The sequence below is a fragment of the Heterocephalus glaber genome, unplaced genomic scaffold (assembly GCF_053883595.1).
Source record: "Heterocephalus glaber isolate CG9 unplaced genomic scaffold, H.glaber_assembly_v1.0 deba00000347, whole genome shotgun sequence".
In the NCBI taxonomy this organism is placed as follows: domain Eukaryota; kingdom Metazoa; phylum Chordata; class Mammalia; order Rodentia; family Bathyergidae; genus Heterocephalus; species Heterocephalus glaber.
In genome coordinates, this window is record NW_028258143.1 from 9,477,990 (window position 1) to 9,500,663 (window position 22,674).

Here is a 22,674-nt window from a genome sequence, read left to right on the forward strand (position 1 = left end):
TTGCCTATCACTACACCTGTAAATTAGGCTTATAGTTCACAGAACTGTTAGGAAAAATTACTAACATATTCCTGACCTCAATAATTGTGCCCTTGACCAATTGTTCTTAAAAGTAATCACTGTAATATTTCAGCATTTCATAGTTACAAAAGAGTGCAAATGAGTTCTGCAAATGAGTGAGCTGCTCAAAGTCCTACAATTCACCACTGGAAGAGCAGGTTCTAAAACTCAGATCCTCTGCTCTTTTATCTAGTCTTCTTTTCTACTCCACTATATAGCTTCTTGTCCTCTTGCCATAGGAACTAATTATTTGATACAGGAAATAAGTTTGAATACTGTGTCAAATCCAGGATACCACATCACTTGCATTTTATGCAGATAGCAAAAGTGAAGGTTACTGACTTGACCTTGAAATCTTAAAGGAAAAATCCAGGAACTCAAAACCTCATAGTACTTTGGGGCTAAAAATATTATTTTTTCATCATGAGCCAGAGTTGACAGAAAATGTATATGTTATGTGGGAAACACAAAAGGCAGACTGGATTACATAATATCGAAAAATGTTACAAACCCATATACACTGAATTAAAAAATATAAGACAGGAAAATATCATAGTCTAGAATTAATAATAGTCTTAAAGTCTTATTAGTTAAATAATAGTTATGAATAATTCATGATATGCTAAATTTAAGGAGTTCTACATTCCACCAAACTGATGAAAATTCAATAGACAAAGAACATGACTAATCCAAATGTTAAGCTCTTCTATTACAAGCTTTGATCTATGAAATCTCTCTAAAAAGATCCCTACTGGAAGCTTAGAATCAGTTTCTCTCTAACCTGAAATAAATTGGATTCAAACTGTTCTGACCTTGAAATCTTCAACACAATTAGAAAGTATATGGCAACCTTCAGGTGTAGATTAAAGAGGCAATTCAGGCAATTGGACAATGAAGAGCTGATTTCAAAATTTCCCCTTAGATAAATGTACTTCTGAAAGTTTGATGGTGAAGTTGGCTCACTGGGTTTTTCCCAACAGCCTAGTAAGTCACAAACAGAGGTAATTGTGTCAAATTTTGTCTTTGATAATGAAGTCAGCCCGGAGCTACAGGCGCTGAAGTCTGACTCCCATGTAATGCACATAATGCACTTGCCTCCTCTCATGCAACTATATACCATTATCTTTTCTGTGCTCTCTGTCCCATTGCCACAGCCAGCTGGGAAAAAGAGTGCCTCAGACAAAAGAAACCTTCAGATACACTGCTTCGAAGGGACAAGCCACAGATGTTTCCAACAATAGTCTCCAACTTTTTCAGCTCCATAGTTCAGTCTGTTTTAAGAAATAAGTTCATCTGTACCATACATTTCTGCTTTGGGTGACTGCTATTTGTTTATTGTTTTCTGGTTGCACCATGTGAGGATTGAGACATGGTTTAAATACAGAATTCTCTCATTTTGGAAACATTAACATCCACCACAGAAGTGATAAACAGAAAAGAGTGGTGAAGATTGGAGCAGGAAGGCTGAAAGAGGGGAGAAGTTCAGGGCTGGGGGTGTCTGTCATATTATCGCAGTGTCTGTTCAGCATAGTCTTTAGGGTAGGTGCTCAAGAAGTGAAGAAACATGTGTCTTATTGCTTTTTGTACCTCTCAATTTACTTAGTTTTAAAAATCAGAACCAAACTTAAATAAATATATTTAGAAAAATACTCTCCTTTTTGGCCTGTAGGCCCTAACATAGAACCTATAATTTCAAAAGTACTCAAAAATGCTTTGTGAGATTAAACATGGAATAGCCTAGCAAAGAAAACACTAGTTACAAGAGTTATTTAACTTTGATGCAATATCACCTCCTCAGGAAGTGAGGAGTGGAAGGAAGTGGCCTTCCTTCTCCCACCCCTCATTATCCTAAACATATTTGTAATATTCTACCAGTTTGAGTCAGAATAGTACATAATATTTGATTTTGTGTGCTTATTTACTTGTTTAATTGCTTTCTCTATGTATTTTTTATTATCTTTCAAGCTTCCACTAGAATATTAGTTTTAAAGGCCTGAGATCTTATTTTTTTGATGCACAATATACTCTAATTGTTTCCCAAACTGTCATTTTCAATAATGAAAGAGGATACCATTAGATGCTAGGATAATAGGCAAAAACTTTTTAAACCTTTGTTGAAGGGAAAAGAAAGAATAACTAAATACATGTGCATTTAGATTGCTAGAAGTTTTGTCACATATCAGGATTATGGAAGGTTTTAAAAGCTATATTTAAAGATCTAAGTTAAGAGAATCAAGACATCCAGAAGTTACAAAAGGGTTTCCAAAAGTTACTCCATTTGTCTCTTAAAAACTACCTACAGGTGATCGATAATTTTTGGGGGGGTGGTACTGGGGATTGAATTTGGGACCTTGTCCTTGTGAGGCAGGCTTTGGCACCACTGAGCCCACCTCAATTGTTTTCATATTTACAGGCCAATGGATATTATTTAGATGATCTCCAAACCTTCATAGAACTTGATTTCTTCTAGGAATTAATATTCTTCCTTTAGTCCTTCTGTGTTTCAGTTCACACAAGATCTTTTCTTATAAAATATTTGACTTGTCTTTATTTATTATTCTAAGTATGTGATAAAACTAAATTTAAGCTTAAACTATAATTGTCTAGCCTTCTCCAACATTTGGATTCATATTTTGAAGGGTGTTTTTGTTTGTTTCTAGTACACAAACAGGGTCTGATAAGTCCATAAGCCTAATAGACCAGCTTTAAAAATTAAAGTGACATTTTGGTACCAAGCATATGATTGGGGGTTTTATTTGTAAAGATGGTGTGTTAGAATAACATGATAATCTTTCGTGTTTCAGTAACTTGGCACGGTGGCAGAATTAAAGCTTTCATGCAAAGATAATAATATACAGATTTTCTCTCTCCTTGCTTTAGATTCATTATTGGGTGATACAACTAAGAATTCAGGCATTTTCCCCTTTCTCTGGATTTAGGCAGAGAAAGGGGAAAACAATCACTGGTAGGGTTCTGGCTGCCCTTGGGCTAACAATTCAGCATACGATCTCTTTTTGGGGGGCTCTCTCTTTATTAGTCCAGAATTGCCCGGGTAAGGACAATTGTTAACTGAAATTTTTTGAATGTGGCAAACATTATGTTTCATCAGAACTTGAGAATCCATTATGATGAATTCAAAGAGGGGTGACGGCCCTTTAAAATGATAGACATTTCAACTGATTCAATTCATACATAACAAGAATCAGAGGAGGCATGATGGTGCTGATGCTGAGATGCTCTAGGTAGAAACACAGGGCATCAGGACAGGTAAGATACTGCAGGTACTTAGGGACTATGTTCACAGTACAGACTTCATCTTTCCTCTGCATTTTTCTGCATCCTTTACTGCTAGGGGAGTAACACATTCTAGGAGTGGCCCTTGAGGAGTATAGTGCTTGTGGTTGTGGTACAAGCAAATGCTCTGATAACAGGAATTATGAATGTAACACTTCTCATTTGCATTAGTCATTAGTGAGTTCATCAATGAATGATTACATCTTGTTTACAGTCTTTTCTTTGTCGACTAGATAGTAAACTATATGAAATTAGGAAATTGCTTTTTCTTTTCCCACTGTTGCCTCCCCCAAATATAAAACTAACTATACCTGGCACTTATGTATTTGTTTAGTGGGTAAATGAAAGGACTGATGACAGAGTAAATCAATAGGAAAATATTTGATTGCATTTTCACTTTTAAAATATCAGTCTGTAGTTCTGGTGTATAGATACTGAATAGGGTAAGAAGATGAGACATGCAAGTGGGTGGTGAGGGTAGCTGAATCACGAAAAAATATTTAAAAGACCCTAGGAAGTCCTGTAACCCTGTGTACTCCTGGCAAGTAAGAAGAAGGAGGTAGAAATCAATATGTATTAAATACCTAGAATGGGTCCGTTGCTACATTAAGTGTCTTCATAAATTTCATACCATTTAATTCTCAAGTCAAAAAGAGTCATGGTATTAGCTTTTTATCACTGTAACAAATAGCTAAGATAATCAATTTATAAGGACAGATGTATATTTTAGTTCCTGATTTTAGTCCACACTGGTCTGCCTGCTTGCTTTGGTCCTGTTGTGGTACATTGTGGCAGAAGCATGTGGTGGGGCAAAACTGCTCACCTTGTAGATGAGAAGTTAATGAGAGGAAGAACAGTGTCTAAGGTTCCAGGATCCTCTTCAAAAATTTGTCCCTAGGGACTTAAAGACTTCTCAGTAGGCTCACTTTTGCAAGATTCTACCACCTCCCAATAGTACCAACCTGGGGACTAACTACTTAATACATAATCTTTTTATGGATTCTTGACATCCAAAATCCTAACATATGCATGATGTCCAATTTATAAACAAAGGAACTGAAACTCAGAAAGATTGTTACTTACTTAAACAGCTACAATTTAAATCTAAGTTTACTTAACTATAACATAGATGCTTCACCAGAAACTATACCATGCTGCCTCTCTGGAAAAATGAGCCATTATAGATGACCATTGAAAGTTTGGTTCTGAGACATGCTGTTTGATTTTGTGAGGCACTTTGGTCTCAATTGTGCAGGAAATGACATATTATTATAGGGAATTGTGATTCCTACACTTTCATTGTGGCTGATGTTCTTTAAATAGTTGCAAATTTTTCTTACCTAGATGTTCTCGTGCATATAGTGGCTCCTATTTTCATCTCTGACCTCTCTAAGATCTTACAGCTAAGTTCACAGATAAGTCCCTCTTCAGTGCTGAGTCTTGCCTGGTTCCTCACACAATTCCAACTAAGACAGGGAATTGTGAAGAACTCCAGCACACCTATTTGTGAGGGAGTTAGAAATGAGTTCATATTCTCTAGTGCCAGTCCTCCAGTCTAGGGAATTCTAGAAAATTGCTTCCAAATACCTTTGGTAGGCAATCAGGTCCAGATCTTTATAACCTCCCCTCTCCCTGATTCCATGAATCTTTCAATTTGGAGCTCTTTCCTTGCCCTAACTTGCTTGGTATCTACCTATATACGAGAATTTCTCTCTAGGTTTCAACTTCAAATTTCTGACATTTAATTGTAATAAATTGTAGTCCTTTCAAGACCATAGTTTCATCCTAAACCACTCTGAGCTCTCCTGGTATGGTCTTGTGCTCTTTCCTATAACACATGCATTGCTCTTACTGTAGTCAAGTGGCTAGAATACAACCTCTTCCATTTGCCTAGCTTTTAAGTATCAATTAATTTCTTCATCCCTCACCACTGATCATTACTTACATTACATACTGCTGGCTTGAGACCTTGTGGCAGTGATTGCTTTTGTTTCACAAAAGATTCATACTCCTTTTTCCCCGACACTGTTGCTGAGAAGTGCCTGACCACCAAAGACTACACTTCATTCCCTGTCTGATTACACTGAAAGGGGGCATAAGCTAAATTTTGCCTGATAAAATACATATAGCAGAGTGTATGCTTCCACTCTGGCCGATAAGAATCCCCAGAAAACCAAATGATGTCACCACCACCTAAACTTTGTAATGTTAAAATGGCAGACCTCTGTCAACATGTGTTCTTGATAGATTTTTATTCCTTTTCTCATATTTATTCCTTTTCCTTCTTTCCTTTCCCCTATCCCTCCCACTTCCCTTTCCCCTTCCACTTTGTACCTTTTCTTCCTATTTCACATTATCTATTATAAATTTTGATCCTCATTCACACTTTCAGTTTCTTAAACCAGAGAAACTATTCAGTATTTACATGTGTGTCCTATATTTCACTTAAGAGTATGGCCTCAATGTCCATCCATTTAGCTATAAATGTCTCTAGTTTCTCATTCTTTATGACTGAGCATTCCTCCATTTCATTAAAAAAAATACATCTTTATCCAGACCTTAGGTGATGGGCATTTGGGCTATTTCCAAGGTTTAGCTATTACAAATTGTGCTGCTATGAACATGGGTGCACAAATATCACTGTGGTATGATTCTTTTAATTTTGTTAGGAAGATACCCAGCAGCAGAATTCCTGGCTCAAATGGGACCTCTAATTCTAGTTTTCTGAGGTGTCTCTATACTGATTCCACAGTGGTTGAACTAGGCTACCCTCCCACCAATAGCGGAGAAGAGCTCATTTTTCCCCACATTCCTACCAACTTGTTATTGGTTGACTTCTTGATAGTAGCCATTCTTTCTAGAGTGAGGTGGGATCTCAGCATTGTTTTCATCTGCATCACTCAAATGACCAGTAATGTTGAACATTTTTTATGTTTATTTGCTCTTTTCTAATTTTTTTGTGTGAGAAATGTCTGTTCACTTCAGATGCCCATTTTTGGATTGAGTCTTTAAATTTGGGAGGTCTGATTTTTTTAAAGTTCTTTATATATTCTAGATAAGAGTCCTTTCTCTGAGGAACTGCTGGTGAAATTTTTTTCCAACATTATTGGTTGTCTCTTCACACTGTTAGTGGTTTCTCTTGCTGTGCAGAAGCTTTTTAATAAGATGAGATCCCACTTGTTGATTCTTTGAGCTAGTTTACATTCAGCTGAGTTTTTCTTAATAAAATCTTTTCCTATGCCAATGTCTTCAAGAGTTCTACTTAAACTCTCTTCTAGCCAGTTTAGTGTTTCTGTTTTAATATTTAGATATTTGATCCATTTCAATTTTAGTTTAATGCATGGTGAGAGATATACATCTAGTATTAATCTTTGGCAAGTTGAAACCCAATTTTTCCAGCACCATTTATTAAAGAGGCTATCTTTCCTCCAGTGAGGGTGTTTGGCTCCTTTGTTAAAGGTGAAGTGGCTGAATATCTCTGGAATTGTTTCTGCATCTTCTAATCTGTTCCACTGATCCTCAGGTCTGTTTCTTTGCTAGTACCCTGCTGTTTTTATCACAGTAGCTTTGTAGTATAGTTTTAAATTGGGGATTATGACACCCCCTACCTTGTCTTTGTTGCCTAGAATTGTTTTTGCTATTCTAGGTCTGCTCTGGTTCCAAATGAATTTTTGCATTGTTTTCTCAAGTTCTGTGAAATATGATTTTGGAATTTCAATTGGGATTGCATTGAATCTATATAGCAGTTTTAGAAGTATGGCCATTTTCACTATATTGGTTCTTCCTACCCAGGAGCAAAGGATGACTTTGCATTTTCTGACATCCTCTTCTATTTGTTTTTTCATTGTGTTATAGTTTTCAGAGTAGAGGTCTTTTATTTCATTTGGTAGGTTGATTCCTAGGTATTTCATCTTTTTGGTTGTTATTGTGAAAGGAGTTCTTTCTCGCTCAGTGAGTCTGTTGTTCGTGTAGAGGAGAGCTCTTCATTTTTGTGTGTTGACTTTGTATCCAGCTATTCTACTGAATTTGGTTATTAAGTCTAGAAAACTTTTGATGGAGTTCTTGGGTCTTCTATATAAAGTATCATATCATCTGCAAATAATGACAATTTAACTTCTTCCTTTCCTGTTTTTATTCCTTTTATTTCTTTCTCTTGTAATTGCTGTGGCTAGTGTTTCCAAAACTATATTGAACAGGAGTGGTGATAGTGGACATCCTTGTTTTGTTCCTGATTTTACTGTGAAGGATTTCAGTTTTTGACCATTTAGTATGAAGTTGGCTATTGATTTTTCACAGATGGTTTGTATCAGGTTGAGATAAAGACCATCTATTCCAATTTTCTGTTGGATTTTTTTTATCATGAATGTGTGTTGGATTTTGTTGAATGCTTTTTTGGTGTCTATTGAGATGATCATATGTTTTTTGTCCTTGGCTCTGTTAATGCAGTGTATTACTTTTATTTGCTTGCATATGTTGAACCATCCCTGCATCTCTTTGATGAATCTCACTTGGTGAGGGTGCATGATCATCTTGATGATCTTCTGAATTGTTTGCCGGTATATTATTGAGGATTTTGCATATATGAACATTAGGGAGTTTGGCCTATAGTTCTCTTTTTCAGTTGGGTCTTTCTCTGCTTTGGGGATCAAGGTGATGCTTGCTTCCAGGAGTGAATTCGGGAGTATTGCTTCCCTTTCAATTTCATTGAAGAATGTAAATAGTAGTGGCAATAGTTCTTCTCTAAGTGTCTTGTAGAGTTCAGCAGTGAAGCCTTTGGGACATGGGCTTTTCTTCGTTGGTAAATTTTTAATTACATTTTCAATTTTGTTGATTAATATTAGGTTGTTTACAATTGTTAGGTCTTCTTCATTTAACTTTGGTAATTCATATATATCTAGAATTCTGTCCATTTCTACCTGTTTTCCATCTTATTGGTGTATAGGTTCTTTAAGTAGGTACTGATGATCCTCTGGACTTCTGCTGGGTCCATTGTCATTTCACCCTTTTCATTCCTAATTGCATGGATTTGGGCCTTTTCTTTCCTTTTTTTGATAAGGTTGCCTAAGGGTGTGTCAATTTTGTTTATTGTTTTGAAGAACTAACTCTCTGCCTCATTGGTTTTTTTGTATCATTCTTTTAGTCTTGATGGGCTTTTAAAAATAGAAATGATCCCTTTGTTTACATAGAGGGAAAATAAGTCTCAACTATGTTAATCCATTGTGCTTTGTTTGGAGGGAGCATTATTTGACATAGTAGACAGCTTTACTGATACAATATACATTTCCTCCAAAATCACCAAGGCTGACATATGTTTAAACTGTGGAGTCGAGGATCTTGGGAATGAATATTGTCCCACAGGCCTGTTAAGTCTGCCTTTGTTACAGTGTCTGCACGGACAGGAAGCCAGGTTCTGTCTTTGTTCTGCTCCACAACAGCCTTATGTTGCCTTCAGCTGGCCATCATGCTTAACCCATTTATCAAGTTATCAAATATTAAAAAAGATGTAAAAGCCAAACTATTTAGTAGGAGTGAACATAGGGAATCCAAATACCTCCTTGGCCACAGGTCTGTGAACACTTTGTCCATGCCGTCCACCCTGAAAGCTGACAGTTGACCACACATTCTACCAGGCAGGGAATGCTCATTCTCTGGGGCTTCTCCAAATTACCCTGAAAATGGAAAGGAAGTATGACTTCACTGGAGAAATCATATTACTATCAAATCAAACTATTCTTCACAGGGAATCTCCAATGAATAACTTTTCCACATTTCAGTAGAGACAAAAATAATCCTTTCTTAGATTAATTGGTGGTAATCATAGAAAATAGTTTTCCTTATTTCAGAAATAAAATTTTGCTGGCTCAAACTCCTTTTTATAAAACCCTAAATTTTAGAATAGACCTGCCGTTGGGCTATTGGGGAAGTAGAATGTCATGTGACACAGAGATCTGTCTTGTTTCTCAGCCAACAAGGCTGACATTTCAAAGCTAAAGCCAGGGACCCTGTATGGGACAAAAGTACACACACATGGCTCAAAATGAACAGCCAGTGAGGTTAAAATGTAAGTAAAATAGGAACAAAAATAAAATCAACAACCCATCTGAAGTCCATAAAGATAACCAACTGGACTGATAATATAATCACGGTCCTAATTGTGGGACAAGTTGGTAATAGAGTTCATTTTCTTCTTATTCTTTCTGAAATTAGCATCTAGAAAAAATGTATGCAATTTTTCTAATGGCCAAGGTAGAAGAAGTCTTAGTGAAAGAATAAATCACCTAAAATACACAGAAAGAATAATGAAATAATGTGCTATAAGAATCACACATATTTTATATGTTTAATTAGGAAAACTTTGACATTCAACATCTGTTAAATAATAGTAATACATCTACATCAAGATAAAATTAATTATTATAGCATAATGACTTGCCAAATGTTTAAAATAGAAATTATCACAATGGGATCTAAGATTCATTTGTGAAATATGGATATTTTAGTTAGGTAAATAATCTGGGACTTTTTAAATATTCCTTAAATATTTACTGGATATATACTATTTAGAAAGTGAACCTCATTGAGGTGATACTATTAAGTGAAATAAATGGGACACACATGAGTAAATACCAAATGGTTTCTCTAATTTGAGTAACTGAAAGTGTAAATAAGGACTAAAAGGTATAATAGACAATGTGAAATAGGAAGAAAAGGGGCACAGGGGAAGGGGAAGTGGAGGGGGAAGGAAAGAAGGGATTGGAATTAATATGAGAAAATGAAAAAATGGAAACAAAGTCTTTGTAAATATGGAGGGATGGAGGGGTTGATGGGAGGGCAGGGGAATGGGGAAAAAATAAGGTCCAAGAGAGATTATGTAAAGGTGCAAATTTCTAATGATGAATGTCATTATATTATATACCTAAAATGTACCAATAAAATTAATTAAAAAAGAAAGTGAACCTGACACAGAGTTTTTATTAATGAGTAGCTTTTAACTTTCTTATTATCAAAAGATTTATCACATACACTAAATATTTCACATTATAGATGGATGATTTATTTTTTTCTGAGACAATGGCTTCCTTGGAGGCAGATTGAATAAAATAAAATGTTAAAATGAATTACTGATAGCTGCTAGAAATATTTGGCACTGTATTAGCCAATTTGGGAATTTGACCAAGTGGGACACCTAGTTTTAGATGGTCTGGTCCAGGGTTGGTGTCCTGGTCAATGGTTGGCCTGTTGGTTTGGAGAGCATATTGTGATCACAATTAGACTTAAATTAGAAGAGGTGAAGAAGGCTTTGTTTTGTTTCAATTTCCACTTATATACTCCACCTGTGTTTTGGAGAAATGGGACCAATTTTCCTTTTACAGGTTTGTTACAAAGTCTTCGTGGCAACCTCAGTTAACTGGTCCCCTATTTCCAATTTATTCCAAAGATTGTTTCAGTGATTCTTACAGTGTGATAGCATCTCTATGTCTATACAACTTCCCCCATAGCACTTTTCACTTATGTGTTGGGAAGGAAATCCCAACTTCTTTAGAACAAGTCTGAGTACAGCTTTTCTCTAAACCAAATACAGCTTGTCACAGGAAAAAAAAAAGATACAATTAGAAAAATTCAGAACTCCTTAATTTGAAACTTGATAGGGAAGTCTTTTATGTAGATTAAGAAGAAAAGTACAACTATGCCATTTATCCAGCAATCATTTACTAATGTAAATGTGTCCTCCATGAAAGGATGTTGTTTGTCACATATAGAAGTAACTCATCTGCCCAAAAAAGAGTCATAATACAGTACTAAAATCATGACTGTCAACAGTTGATTGGCAAGGAAGTATAGTTTTCCCATCATTTTGCCAAATCCAAACTACTGAATTATAACATACTACGACAGTACCTCTTATATTAACTGAACCTAAGCTGAGTTAAAAACAAATTAGTCTGTTGTCTACATCACACCTCATAAAGGCTACAGGCCAATATTGAGAAAAAGCCATGAGTGTGAGATCCCAACATAAACACATTACCTGCACACACTGGTCCATGCTGACTGGCTTGCCATCACTGCGCACGCAGCTCAGCAGGCGGGTCCTGACCCCTTGACCACAGGATGCGTTTTCATTCAGCTGGCATGTGCTCCACTCTACAGGCAGAGGATCACCCACTGAGTTTCAAAATTATAGCCACGTGAGCAAAGTACAATAAATCTTTGATTGTCTGCACTGGTGGAGGTGGAGAGTCCGTACATAATCCTAAAATCATTCCCAGGTGGCTTTGGAAAGCAGTACACAATTATTTTATTGCAAAACAAATGAACAGAATTTTTAAAAAACTAAATAAATGAAAGGGAGTTATCTTTCTAAGTTTACGTTCCAAAGGCAAATAGACAAATGGTTTGTTACAATTATTTCACATTGCCTTGAAAGAAAGGCACCAATCAGACTGGTGAAGGAAAACTAGTTTTGAACAATTTGTTGGAGATAATTGAGAAAGGAACCACTCAGAAATGATGCCAGTTGATATAGCCTGAATGTTTCCCCCTACCCTCATCCTATTTATACATTACAATCCTAACTGAAAAAATAATTGTACTTGGAACTAGGACCTTAGAGGTGATTAGGTCATGAGGGCAGAAGGCTCATAAATGGGATTAATGCCTTTGTTAGAGGCCATAGGAAGCCTGACTGGCCCTTCCATCAAGAAAGAAAGCAAGAACATGCCATTAAGAGGTGGGGGCCCTCACTGGGCGCCATATCTGCCAGCATCAGGATGTTGGACTTTCTAGCCTCCAGAATTGTGAGAAATAAATCTCTATTGTTTATAAGCCTACTCGGCCTATGGCAGTTAGTTGCAGTAGTTTCTGAATAGAGTAAATAGCAGCCTTTGTAGTAAAGGTAAAAAATGCTTTCAAAGAATAAATTCAATAGTGGGCCATTTTTTGTATATTTGATACAGTGTAGCCAAAATGTCTTACTTGTGCTATTTTTTACTTCCAAAAAGTAAAGAGGAAAAGACAAACAGAAACTATTGTTTCTCATCATAAAAAAAGATTTTATAGATCTGGCTACTCACTTTACAAAGTAGATAGGGAGTTAGAATAAATTATACTGTAGTTAATTTGACTCAAAAACTGAAGTTGTTGTGGGTAAAAAAGCAATCCTTGATCATATCAATGAGAACCTCTTTAAGAAGATTTTCCATACTTGATAAATAATTTTAGCATCTAACACGAATAACAAACTCTTGTATAGTAAAACATATGCTTTTCCAATAAAGCAAACATCATTGGATTCCCGAAAAATTACTATAAAAATCCAAGGATCTACAAAAGGACAAAGGTACCAGATCATCTTTCTCCTATAAAACCAATCAGACAGCCCCGACAGAATTTACTACAAGTTTTTCTGCACAAGGAATCTTAGTAGTGCCAGTGTGGCCACAGCAGAGAATTTTTTCAGAAAAAGAGATTGCTTTGCCTCTGTAGGCAGTGTAGTCCTCAATATTGAATTTAATGCTGAGACTTAACATGGTTCCACATTTTGTGACATTTTTGTAGGTTTACTGCTGCAGGGAATGCCAGGTAGCAGATCAATGTGACTATGACAGTCCTTTGGTTGTAGGTATTCAACATTGTGCTCTCCAAGAAAAACCTGGGCAGTGGCTGAATAATTAGGCCGATGTGATTCCCACTACCTCTCAAATATCCCTGACCAGTCAGGCCTCTCATTCATTTTTTTTTGAGACCTATAGAGAAAGTATATCATAAATTTGAATTTGTGAAATAATAAAAGCCATGAAAAAGCCAGACTCTAAGACACTATTTTTGTTTTTCTTTCACTAGTAAATTACTTTGCTAGTTATTTTTGATATTTCAGTTTATAATGGTCCAGTTAACATTATTCTGAAATACTGCCAAATCTTTCTAAGCATTCATACTTCAGAGATTCCAGGTGGCTGTGTTTCATACACGTGCCAAGAATTGGGAATTTCTTTCTGTGAAGGGACACTGGAAATAACAAGTCCTTTCGAGCAACACACTCACTCATCCTCCTTTCCATCCTAAATCCTAAGAAGGAAAACATACACAACATTTCTTCATTATCCAGTGTTCAGGGAAATGTCCAATGTCATGGACTTCAACTGTACCTGTTAGATTGTACTGGAACTGGAAGCAGTTTTCATTTAGAAGGCAGGGTCGCACCTGTGAGTCTTCTGCACAAGTCCTTGAGCTCAGGGAAGGGCGCAGCAGATAGCGGGTTCTTTTCTGCAGTGTGTGGGGGTCACATGACTGCAAAAACCACAGAAGGCTCAGAGTTAGTTGATAAAATATACATAGTTATATGTTTCCAAGCAGGTGCATATATAACAACTAAAGGAAAGAGACTGGCAAGTGTTAAACATAATTATTTTGAAAAAACCTTTATGATTCATTAGAAATAATATTCTGTTTTGACTTCCACCTAATAGCTCTACTTTTTCTGTGATATCTTGAAGGCTACATTTCTATTTCCCATGTATCATTAAGAGTATGGAGATTATTTTCATCAACTAAGTGCACTCTGTACTCTAACACAGTCTCCCTCACAGTAAGAAATCAATACATGTTGAGTGTTTAAATGAAAGTAAAAAGGAAGACATTGTCCCTGTGACCCCAGATAGCCTGATCCGACAGAAATAATCACATAGAACATGTTAACGAGAAAGTTATTTTTTAAATCCTGGAATAAACACATATAGAGAATGAATCAATACTACCTGAAATATACAAGAAATTTATTTTTATTTAGGAGGCTCTTGGAACTACAGGGCATGAGATACTGACTAACATGGCCTTTTCAGCAAAATAACTATATGAATGCGAACTACAAAGAGCTCCTGAAAATACCAAAAGACACATGGGCTCCTAAGTCCTCCTATAGCTTCATTTTACATAACCCTCTAGAGCCAGGAAAACATGCTTGCCATGTCTCAATGAAATGGTCTACCTACAGTGGACCTCCTAGCTCCCCTGCTACAAAAATCTAAATTGTCCTCTGAACCTTCCTTCACTTTCATTTCTTCATTAATTTTATTGGTACATTTTAGGTATACAATATGCCGACGTTCATTATTGGGAATTTGTACCTTTACACAATATATCTTGGTTCTTATTTTTTCCCCGTTGCCTTGCCCTCCCTTCAACCCTTCCACCCCTCCCTATTCACGGAAACTTTGTTTTCATTTTTCCCTTTTCTCATATTTCTTTCTTTCTCTTCTTTCCCTTCCCCTACCCCTATTACTTCCCCTTCCCCTTTGGACCTTTCCTCGCTATTTCATATAATCTTCAGGGCACTAACGAAGACTTCTTTCACAGTCTTCTCTCTAATAATGTCATTCTTTTTCTCTTCCTTTTTGAGCAAATTTCCACTCATGTTCAGGGATTTCTCTACAGATTTGCTTCTAAGTGTACTCATATATACATATACTTTATGTTACCTCTGTTCTTTATTGTCATTCTTTATTTCCTTGTTACCCTACTCCTTTTTTTTTTTTTTTTTTGTACTGGGGATCAAACTCGGGACCCTGTGCCTGCAAGGCAAGCAGCGGAACCACTGAGCTAAAACCCCAGCCTACCCTACTTCTTCTTTTCAGTGCAAATTCATTAGGAGACGATGGATCATGGCTTCTACTGTCACTATGTGAAATACTGATATAAATTATATATAACCATTACTTAATAAATGGTATTAAATACATTCATAATAAACAATTCTACTTTCCCAAACTCTAGTCTTCAAACCAAGATCACCATCTATCTTTAGTATTTTTTTTTACATTCCTTTTATTGTTTCAGATAATCAGTAAGAACACAGACTGTATACTGAATCTTTGCTATGAATTAAAGTGATACTGTTACATTATATTGCAATATGAAGATAAAATACCAGTAATTTTTCTTCTAATCTTAAAAGTTTGGGCCATTGAAACATGTTTACTACTCATGTGACTTTCTTAAATAATAGGTCAATACTTGCAATTTTGCATTTAATCATATCAAATTTTTCTAGGTGATTAAGGTGGACCAAGCAATTATTCTTAATCATGTTCACAAAAATCTCATGCCAAATTGTTACCAATAATTACTATTTTAACAATTCATTTGACTGTTTATTCTCATGAGGAATAATAGTAACAACTCATTTGCCAGTAAAAGAAAATGAAGATATCTTGGTAGATACTTCTCATTAGTGTTCTACTGTATTAGCATTTATATAATAATCAATTAATATCTGAAACAAGTGAACATGTGTGAGGCCTTACGCATGTGTCTGCTTAGTCCACACCATCAAATAAAAAAGAAAAAGAAAACATACACATGCATACACACACATCAAATTTCAGATTGAGTATCCATTATCCGAAGGTCTTGGTACCAGAAGTGTTTCAATTTTAAGAGATTGTCCAGATTTTAGAATATTTACATAATTTGCATAGAAAAAAACAGATTAAAAATCCTTAATCTGAAAATGCAAAATCTGAAATGCTCCAAAACTGGAAATCTGTGTTATGTTAAAAAAAAATCCTCTTCTCTACTCTATGTCTTATTTCCTCACTGAGCCTATGTGAGAAAGTGGAATGATTATGAAGGAAAATTTGATGTGATTTAAGCATTTCTTCGCTCAGAATTCAGTTTGTCTAATTTGCTGAACGTGGATTTAAAATATCATATTGGACTTAACTCATAATTCATACTATGTAATCTTTTATAATTACTAGAGATTAATTTTCTAGAAATTATTGGAAAATAACACTAACTCTCTTACTAACCCTTTGTTCACAGGAACAGCTAAAGAGGGGAGTGCGGGCAACAAGAACCCATAAATACCTTACCATCTCATGTTAAGAAGTATTTTCAACACTCCACTTTATAAAAATTGTCCTCAACCTGCTAACAAATGATAGATTACTGTATTCCCATATTTATTTCTAATAGTTATTTATAAGAAATCAAGGGTTAGTATTTCACCTTATTTATTTCTATTACCTATTCATAGGAATTTCACAAAATAATAAACTGACCACTCGTGTGCGGGTAAGTGAAAGGAGAAGAAACTAACATCTTGAAGGTTTCGGTATTGAATCAAATCTCCTCAAGCACAAACCTGGATCTCCTCTTCTCTAGAATATTTATATAAGGACATATTGTCAATTTCCTCAATATAGAAGTGAGAAAATGATGTGTGGATTACAAACCCAAAGACAATTTTGAACTAACTTTATTCTAAAGATCAAGGTTTAGAAGATATGTTTGCTAGGGCAGGAGATGGTCAACAAGAAAAGTTAGTCTCTTATAAACCTCTTTGTGAGACTAGACTTTCTAACTTATTAGTTTGTAAACCAGGATTTATTTCAAGTTCAATCCTTCCACATTCCTGTTTTTCTTCCAGCTGCAAGGCCTCTTGCCTGACCTGAATACCTATATTCTTCCCTCAGTATAAAACCAGATGCCTTAGGAACAGCTGGTAAATTTTTTTCCCACATGGTGGGTTGTCTCTTCACACTGTTGGTGGTTACTCTTGCTGTGCTGAAGCTTTTTAATAAGATGAGATCCCAACTGTTGATTCTTTGTGATAATTCACATTCAACTGAGGTTTTGTTCATGAAATCTTTTCCTAAGCAAATGCCTTCAAGAGTTACTTCTCGTCCAGCCAGTTTGGTGTTTCTGTTTTAATATTTAGATCTTTGATACATTTCTATTTTAGTTTACTGCATGGTGAGAGATACACGTCTAGTTTTAGTCTTTGGCAAGTTGAATCCCAATTTTTCCAGCACCATTTATTAAAGAGGGTATCTTTCCTCCAGTGAGGGTGTTTGGCTCCTTGTCGAAGATGAGGTGGCTGAGTCTGTCTGGAATTGTTTCTGCATCTTCTAATCTGTTCCACTGATCCTCAGGTCTGTTTCTTTGCTGGAACTGCGCTGTTTTTATCACAGTAGCTTTGTGGTATAGTTTCAGGTTGGGGATGGTAATACCCCCTACCTTGTCTTTGTTGCCCAGAATTGCTTATGCTATTCTAGGTCTGCTCTGGTTCCAAATGAATTTTTGGATTGTTTTCTCAAGGTCCGTGAAGTATGCTGCTGGGATCTCAATTGGGATTGCAGTGAATCTATATAGCAGTTTTGGAAGTACGGCATTTTCACTATATTGGTTCTTCCTACCTAGGAGCAAGGTATGTCTTTCCATTTTCTTATATCCTCTTCAATTTATTTTTTTCATTGTGTGGTATTTTCAGAGTAGAGGTCTTTTATTTCTTTTGTTAGTTTGATTCCTAGGTGTTTCATTTTTTGGTTGCTATTGTGAAAGGAGTTGTTTCTCCAGTTCCTCCCTCAGTGAATCTGTTGTTCGTGTATGAGAAAACTATTGATTTTTGTGTGTTGACTTTTTATCCAGCTATTCTGCTGTATTTGGTTATTAAATCTAGAAAACTTTTGGTAGAGTTCTTGGGGTCTTCTATATAGAGTAGCATGTCATCTGCAAATAATGACAATTTAACTTCTTCCTTTCCTATCTTTATTTCTTTTATTTCTTTCTCTTATATACTCGCTGTGGCTAATGTTTCCAAAACTAAATTGAACAGGAGTGGTGATAGTGCACATCCTTGTTTTGTTCCTGATTTTAGTGTGAAGGATTTCAGTTTTTGACCATTTAGTATGATATCGGTTATTGGTTGTTCATAGATGGCTTTTATCAGGTTGAGATACTATCTAGAATATATAAAGAACTCAAAAATATCAGACTTCCTAACTTTAAAGAGCCAGTGCAAAAATGGGCATCTAAAATGAACAAACATTTCTCAAAGATGTAGAAATAGCAAATAAACATGAAAAACTGTTCAACATAATTGGTCATTTGAGAGATGCAGATGAAAACAATGCTGAGATTCCACCTCACCCTAGAAAGAATGGCTGCTATCATGAAATCAACCAATAACAAATGCTGGCAGGGCTGTGGGGCAAAAAGGAACCCTTCTCCACTCTTGGTGGGAGTGTAGACTGGTACAACCACTATGGAAATCAGTATGGAGATACCTTAGAAAACTAGGATTAGAGGTCCCATTTGACCCAGCTATTCCCCCGATAGGTATCTTCCCAAAAGAATTAAAAGAATCATACCACAGCGATATATGTGCACCCATGTTTATAGCAGCACAGTTTGTAATAGCTAAAGCTTGGAAATAGCCAAAGTGCCCATCAACTGAAGACTGGATAGACAAAATGTGGGGTTTTTTTAAAATAAAATTTAGAACCACTCAGCCATGAAGAATGAGATATTAGAGAAATGTATAGCTAAATGGATACACATTGAGGCCATACTCAAGAGAAATAAATAGGACTCAGATGTGTAATTACCAAATAGTTTCTCTGGTGTGAGAAACTGAAAGTGTAAAGGGATCAAAATGTATAATAGAAAATGTGAAATACGAAGATATGGTCCAAAGGGGAAGAGGAAGTGGGAAGGGTATGGGAAAGGAAAGAAGGGAAAAGAACAAATATGAGGAAGGGAAAAATTGGAAACAAAGTCTTTGTAAATAGGGAGGGGTAGAGGGGTTGAAGAGAGGGTAGGAAAATGGGTAAAAAATAAGACCCAAGATATATTATGTAAAGGTGCAGATTCCCAATGATGAATGGCATCATATTGTATACCTAAAAAGTATCAATAAAATCAATGAATTAAAAAAGATGTCACATTTGTGACCTTCCACTGACTCCCTCATATCCATAGTAAATAAAAAGATTTCATCCAGTAAACAATGCTACTGTATTTATACTTGTTCTCATGTGTATGAATGGCTTTTTTTGGGCCATTTAGAGAGTCCATTTCTTAATTTTCTTTCTGTCTGGTCTAGTGTGTACAAGTAATAAATATGTGTTATATAAGATGCTTTCATTGTTCTTGGGCAATCAGACTGCATTTGTGTAAATTACCTGAAAAAATGATACACCCTGGTTTATGGTCACATTGCCTCAATATATGGATTTCTCAAAGTCTTCATGTCTGATGAAAGAATATATCATTTTCTGGAATTCTTATACATTTCTCAGAATACAAGAATACATCATTCTATTAATAAAACATACAAATAAATGAGTTGTAACTTGCCCATTTAAAAGATAACAGATAATTTACATAAAACATTTCATATAAATCCAAACAAGGAGGTATAGTCTGGTAGTCTTCTCTCACTGAACTTTTGATGATTGCAATTTAAAGCTGTTATAAATCCAGGTACTTTTAAATTTAAAGTCATTCAGTAAATTTTTTGCCTGGAGATGAGCATGATTTCAAGGCCCAGTATTACCAGCTTCCATCACCTTTATTCTGTTACAGGGTTTATTTGATCATTCTGACATGTTCACTTGTTTATTTGGCCAATTAGCTGCCTGCAGTTTCTCCCTATGGATTTTGTATGAAAAAAATAGATACCTATTCTATGAACTTTAGTTTCCTATTGGAAAAAATGGGGGACAAAGTTCACATGCAAAACATTACAGTACATTCTAAGAATTATTTTTAGTGAAATTAAACCTTAATTCTCAAAGGTTGACAAAAGAGGAAAAAACTAGGTCTAAAAGATTATAAAACAGTGCTGCACTGTTTTTTAAAGGTCTTAGAGTTTCAGAGTAGAAGGATACAGATCTGAGAAGTTCTTTGCACATCACAGTGCAACAGTGGCCAAAGTCAATTAAATGCAACATCATCTCCATAAATTGTGAAGCAGTGACTGGGAGCAGTGACTAAAGGTATAAGATCCAGGAGATATCAGCATCTGGCAGGAGAAAGCAGAAGGTAAGAATGGACATCTGACATATTAAAGACCAACAAAGTGAAAATTCAATGTGGCAACTTTGAAGATGCTGCACACAAGCAGAGGAATATAAAGAACCCAGAGCGAGGTCTTTGAAATCTGTGCAGTCCAGATTCAATGAACTCTCAACATTGTCAGGTCAAAGCTCGCTTCTAGGACAATCCACTCCCCTCCCTTACTGCTCCACTGAAGAAAAGTAAGTGGCAAGAATTTTTCCATAAACAATACAGAGACTATCATAATGAAGGCAAAAGTAGAACAGTAAGCAAGGTGGGGTGGGAAAATAAAACTAGCAAATCTCATACAGTGAACTGCTTCATTTTTAGACACCCTTCTTCTAAAAGTTCACAAAACTGATTTCCCAGAACAAGAAGCAAAGAAAGAGATAAAGTTCAAATTTCACAAAAGGGTATTATAAAAAAAGAAGTGCACAAAGGGCAAAATAACATCTGTCTAGATAAGAAACTGCAGCAGAAAGACAGGCATACAAAGCAGATGAAAACTCTAAAAATCATTTAGGAAATGACAGAAGCTAAGAAAAGGTATAAACGTAAGAATTAGAAAACAATTAAAAATGTAATTAATTTTCAAAAATGAAAATGAACCTAGAAGTAATACAAGATTCAGAAATACGACAAATAATGTCTTTAGAAAAATTAAAAAGTTAAGAAAAAGTTGAAATTAAAAAACAACAAAAAAAAGAGTAAACAGACTTAAGAAAAACCGGTAGAGATATGAGGCAAAACAGATGCCACACACATATAAGATTTCATTAAAAGAAAACTAAAGCAAAAGCATCAAAGTTAAAAAGAATTCAAGAAAACTTTCCAATAAAAACAAAGATTTGAAACTGCCTATTGAAAGAGCATATCAGAATCACAATATTGAAACATTTTCTAATATAATTACTGAGGTTTGAAGAAGAAAAAAATTTTAATATATAGACAAAAATATCAGATGGTTTGTAAAGGAAATAGAATAATATTCTCATATTTTGACAGGAAAACCTTATGTTAGAAATAAAGTACAGAAATGTAATATTCACAAAGAAAGAAAGTGATACAAGAATTTTACACCTAGTAAAGGCAAATTTCAATGATAAAGATCACAGTCAAATTATTAATAAGAAGCAAGAACTCTAAGAAAAAATTTTCCAGTGCACTTTGGGATTATCACTGCAGGCTGTGTTTGATACATTCAAAGGCTAGAATAACATTAATGTGTAGAGTTAGATGAGTCATCTTCATAAGTACAACTTATTAATGTAAGGTTGGTATGCTCTGAATATTGAGATAAAATAAGAAAGTAAAAGAATACGGAGTGCTTATGTACCAAAAAAAAACAGTAATGGTGATAGTGTAGGTAAGGTTACTCTTTTTTTTTTTTTTTTGTACCAGGGATCGAACTCAGGACGTTGAGCTTGCAAGGCAGGTGCAATGCCACTGAGCTAAATCCCCAGCCCAGTAAGGTTACTCTTAGAATGCTTTCTCTGGTAATATGGAATAAGGTAATTGTATAATTATGATATGGTCTATTGCTATGATCTCCAGTGTTCTTTTTTTTTTTTTTTTTTGGTACCGGGGATTGAACTCGGGACCTTGCACTTGCGAGGCAGGTGCCAGAAATCTCCAGTGTTCTTGATAAACCTGATTCTTAGCATGGAAAATATATAAGAAAGAATTTAAGAGAACTCTTATAGTTCTGAATTTGAACCAGAAACACTACAGTCTGAATCCATTTTTATATTTAATTTTCAAAATAAAATAGTAATAAAAATTTCAGAGCTCTTCTTCCTGAAGTGGCCTAGAAACAGTGACGTCCAATAAGGTGAACATCTTTAGATGTTTTGAACTCTTACTGTGGCAATGAAGAGTCACTTCTAGTAGAAAAAGGCAAGAATTTGTAGAGAAGTAGCTGATTACAAGTATGACAAATGAAATGTCTAAAATGGGCATAAAACACTCTACTTTGTCACATAACAAGAATGCTAACAAAGACCACCACATGTTTACTTAAATTTTATGTAACACATTTTAAAAGACTAGCACAAGGACAATCTGTTAGTATAGATGATAAGTGAAAAGGATAAAAAGTTTATGTAAATCTGATTTCATAATGATACAAAAAAGGTACACATGACGAAAGCTTCTAAAAATATTTTATATCTGGTAAATATAGGGTTAACCAATTTTCCTGCCTCTCTACACAAAATAAATCGTTAGGTAGGTAAATACAATTGAGGCAAAATTTCTCCTAATGGATGCAGTACTTCCACCAATAGGTGAGAAAGCATGATAGAATTGGAGTACTGCCATTTTGTACTTCCTAAATAATGAAGAGTCTAGGCATTGTCTATCAATGGTAATTATCTCAGTCAGTGCTTACTAAAGAAACAGATTTAATGCAAGATATATAAATATAGATAAGAATTTATAACATTGGGTTGCAATGGCCACCCAGAGTCAGATGTGGAA

General features: G+C 35.3%; 1 protein-coding gene across 9 annotated transcripts in view; it reads right to left on the bottom strand.

The window, feature by feature from the left end:
* Window positions 1–22,674, bottom strand: part of Thsd7b (thrombospondin type 1 domain containing 7B) — a 1,329,200-nt gene that overhangs the window by 38,866 nt on the left and 1,267,660 nt on the right. For all 9 annotated transcript variants that reach the window (XM_087197681.1, XM_087197682.1, XM_087197688.1 and 6 more), the window contains 3 exons: window positions 13,503–13,644; window positions 11,384–11,499; window positions 8,906–9,023 (listed from right to left, as the gene is read on the bottom strand). In XM_087197681.1, the coding sequence (XP_087053807.1) occupies window positions 8,906–9,023; window positions 11,384–11,499; window positions 13,503–13,644 (376 nt within the window). The remainder of the gene's footprint in view (window positions 1–8,905; window positions 9,024–11,383; window positions 11,500–13,502; window positions 13,645–22,674) is intronic.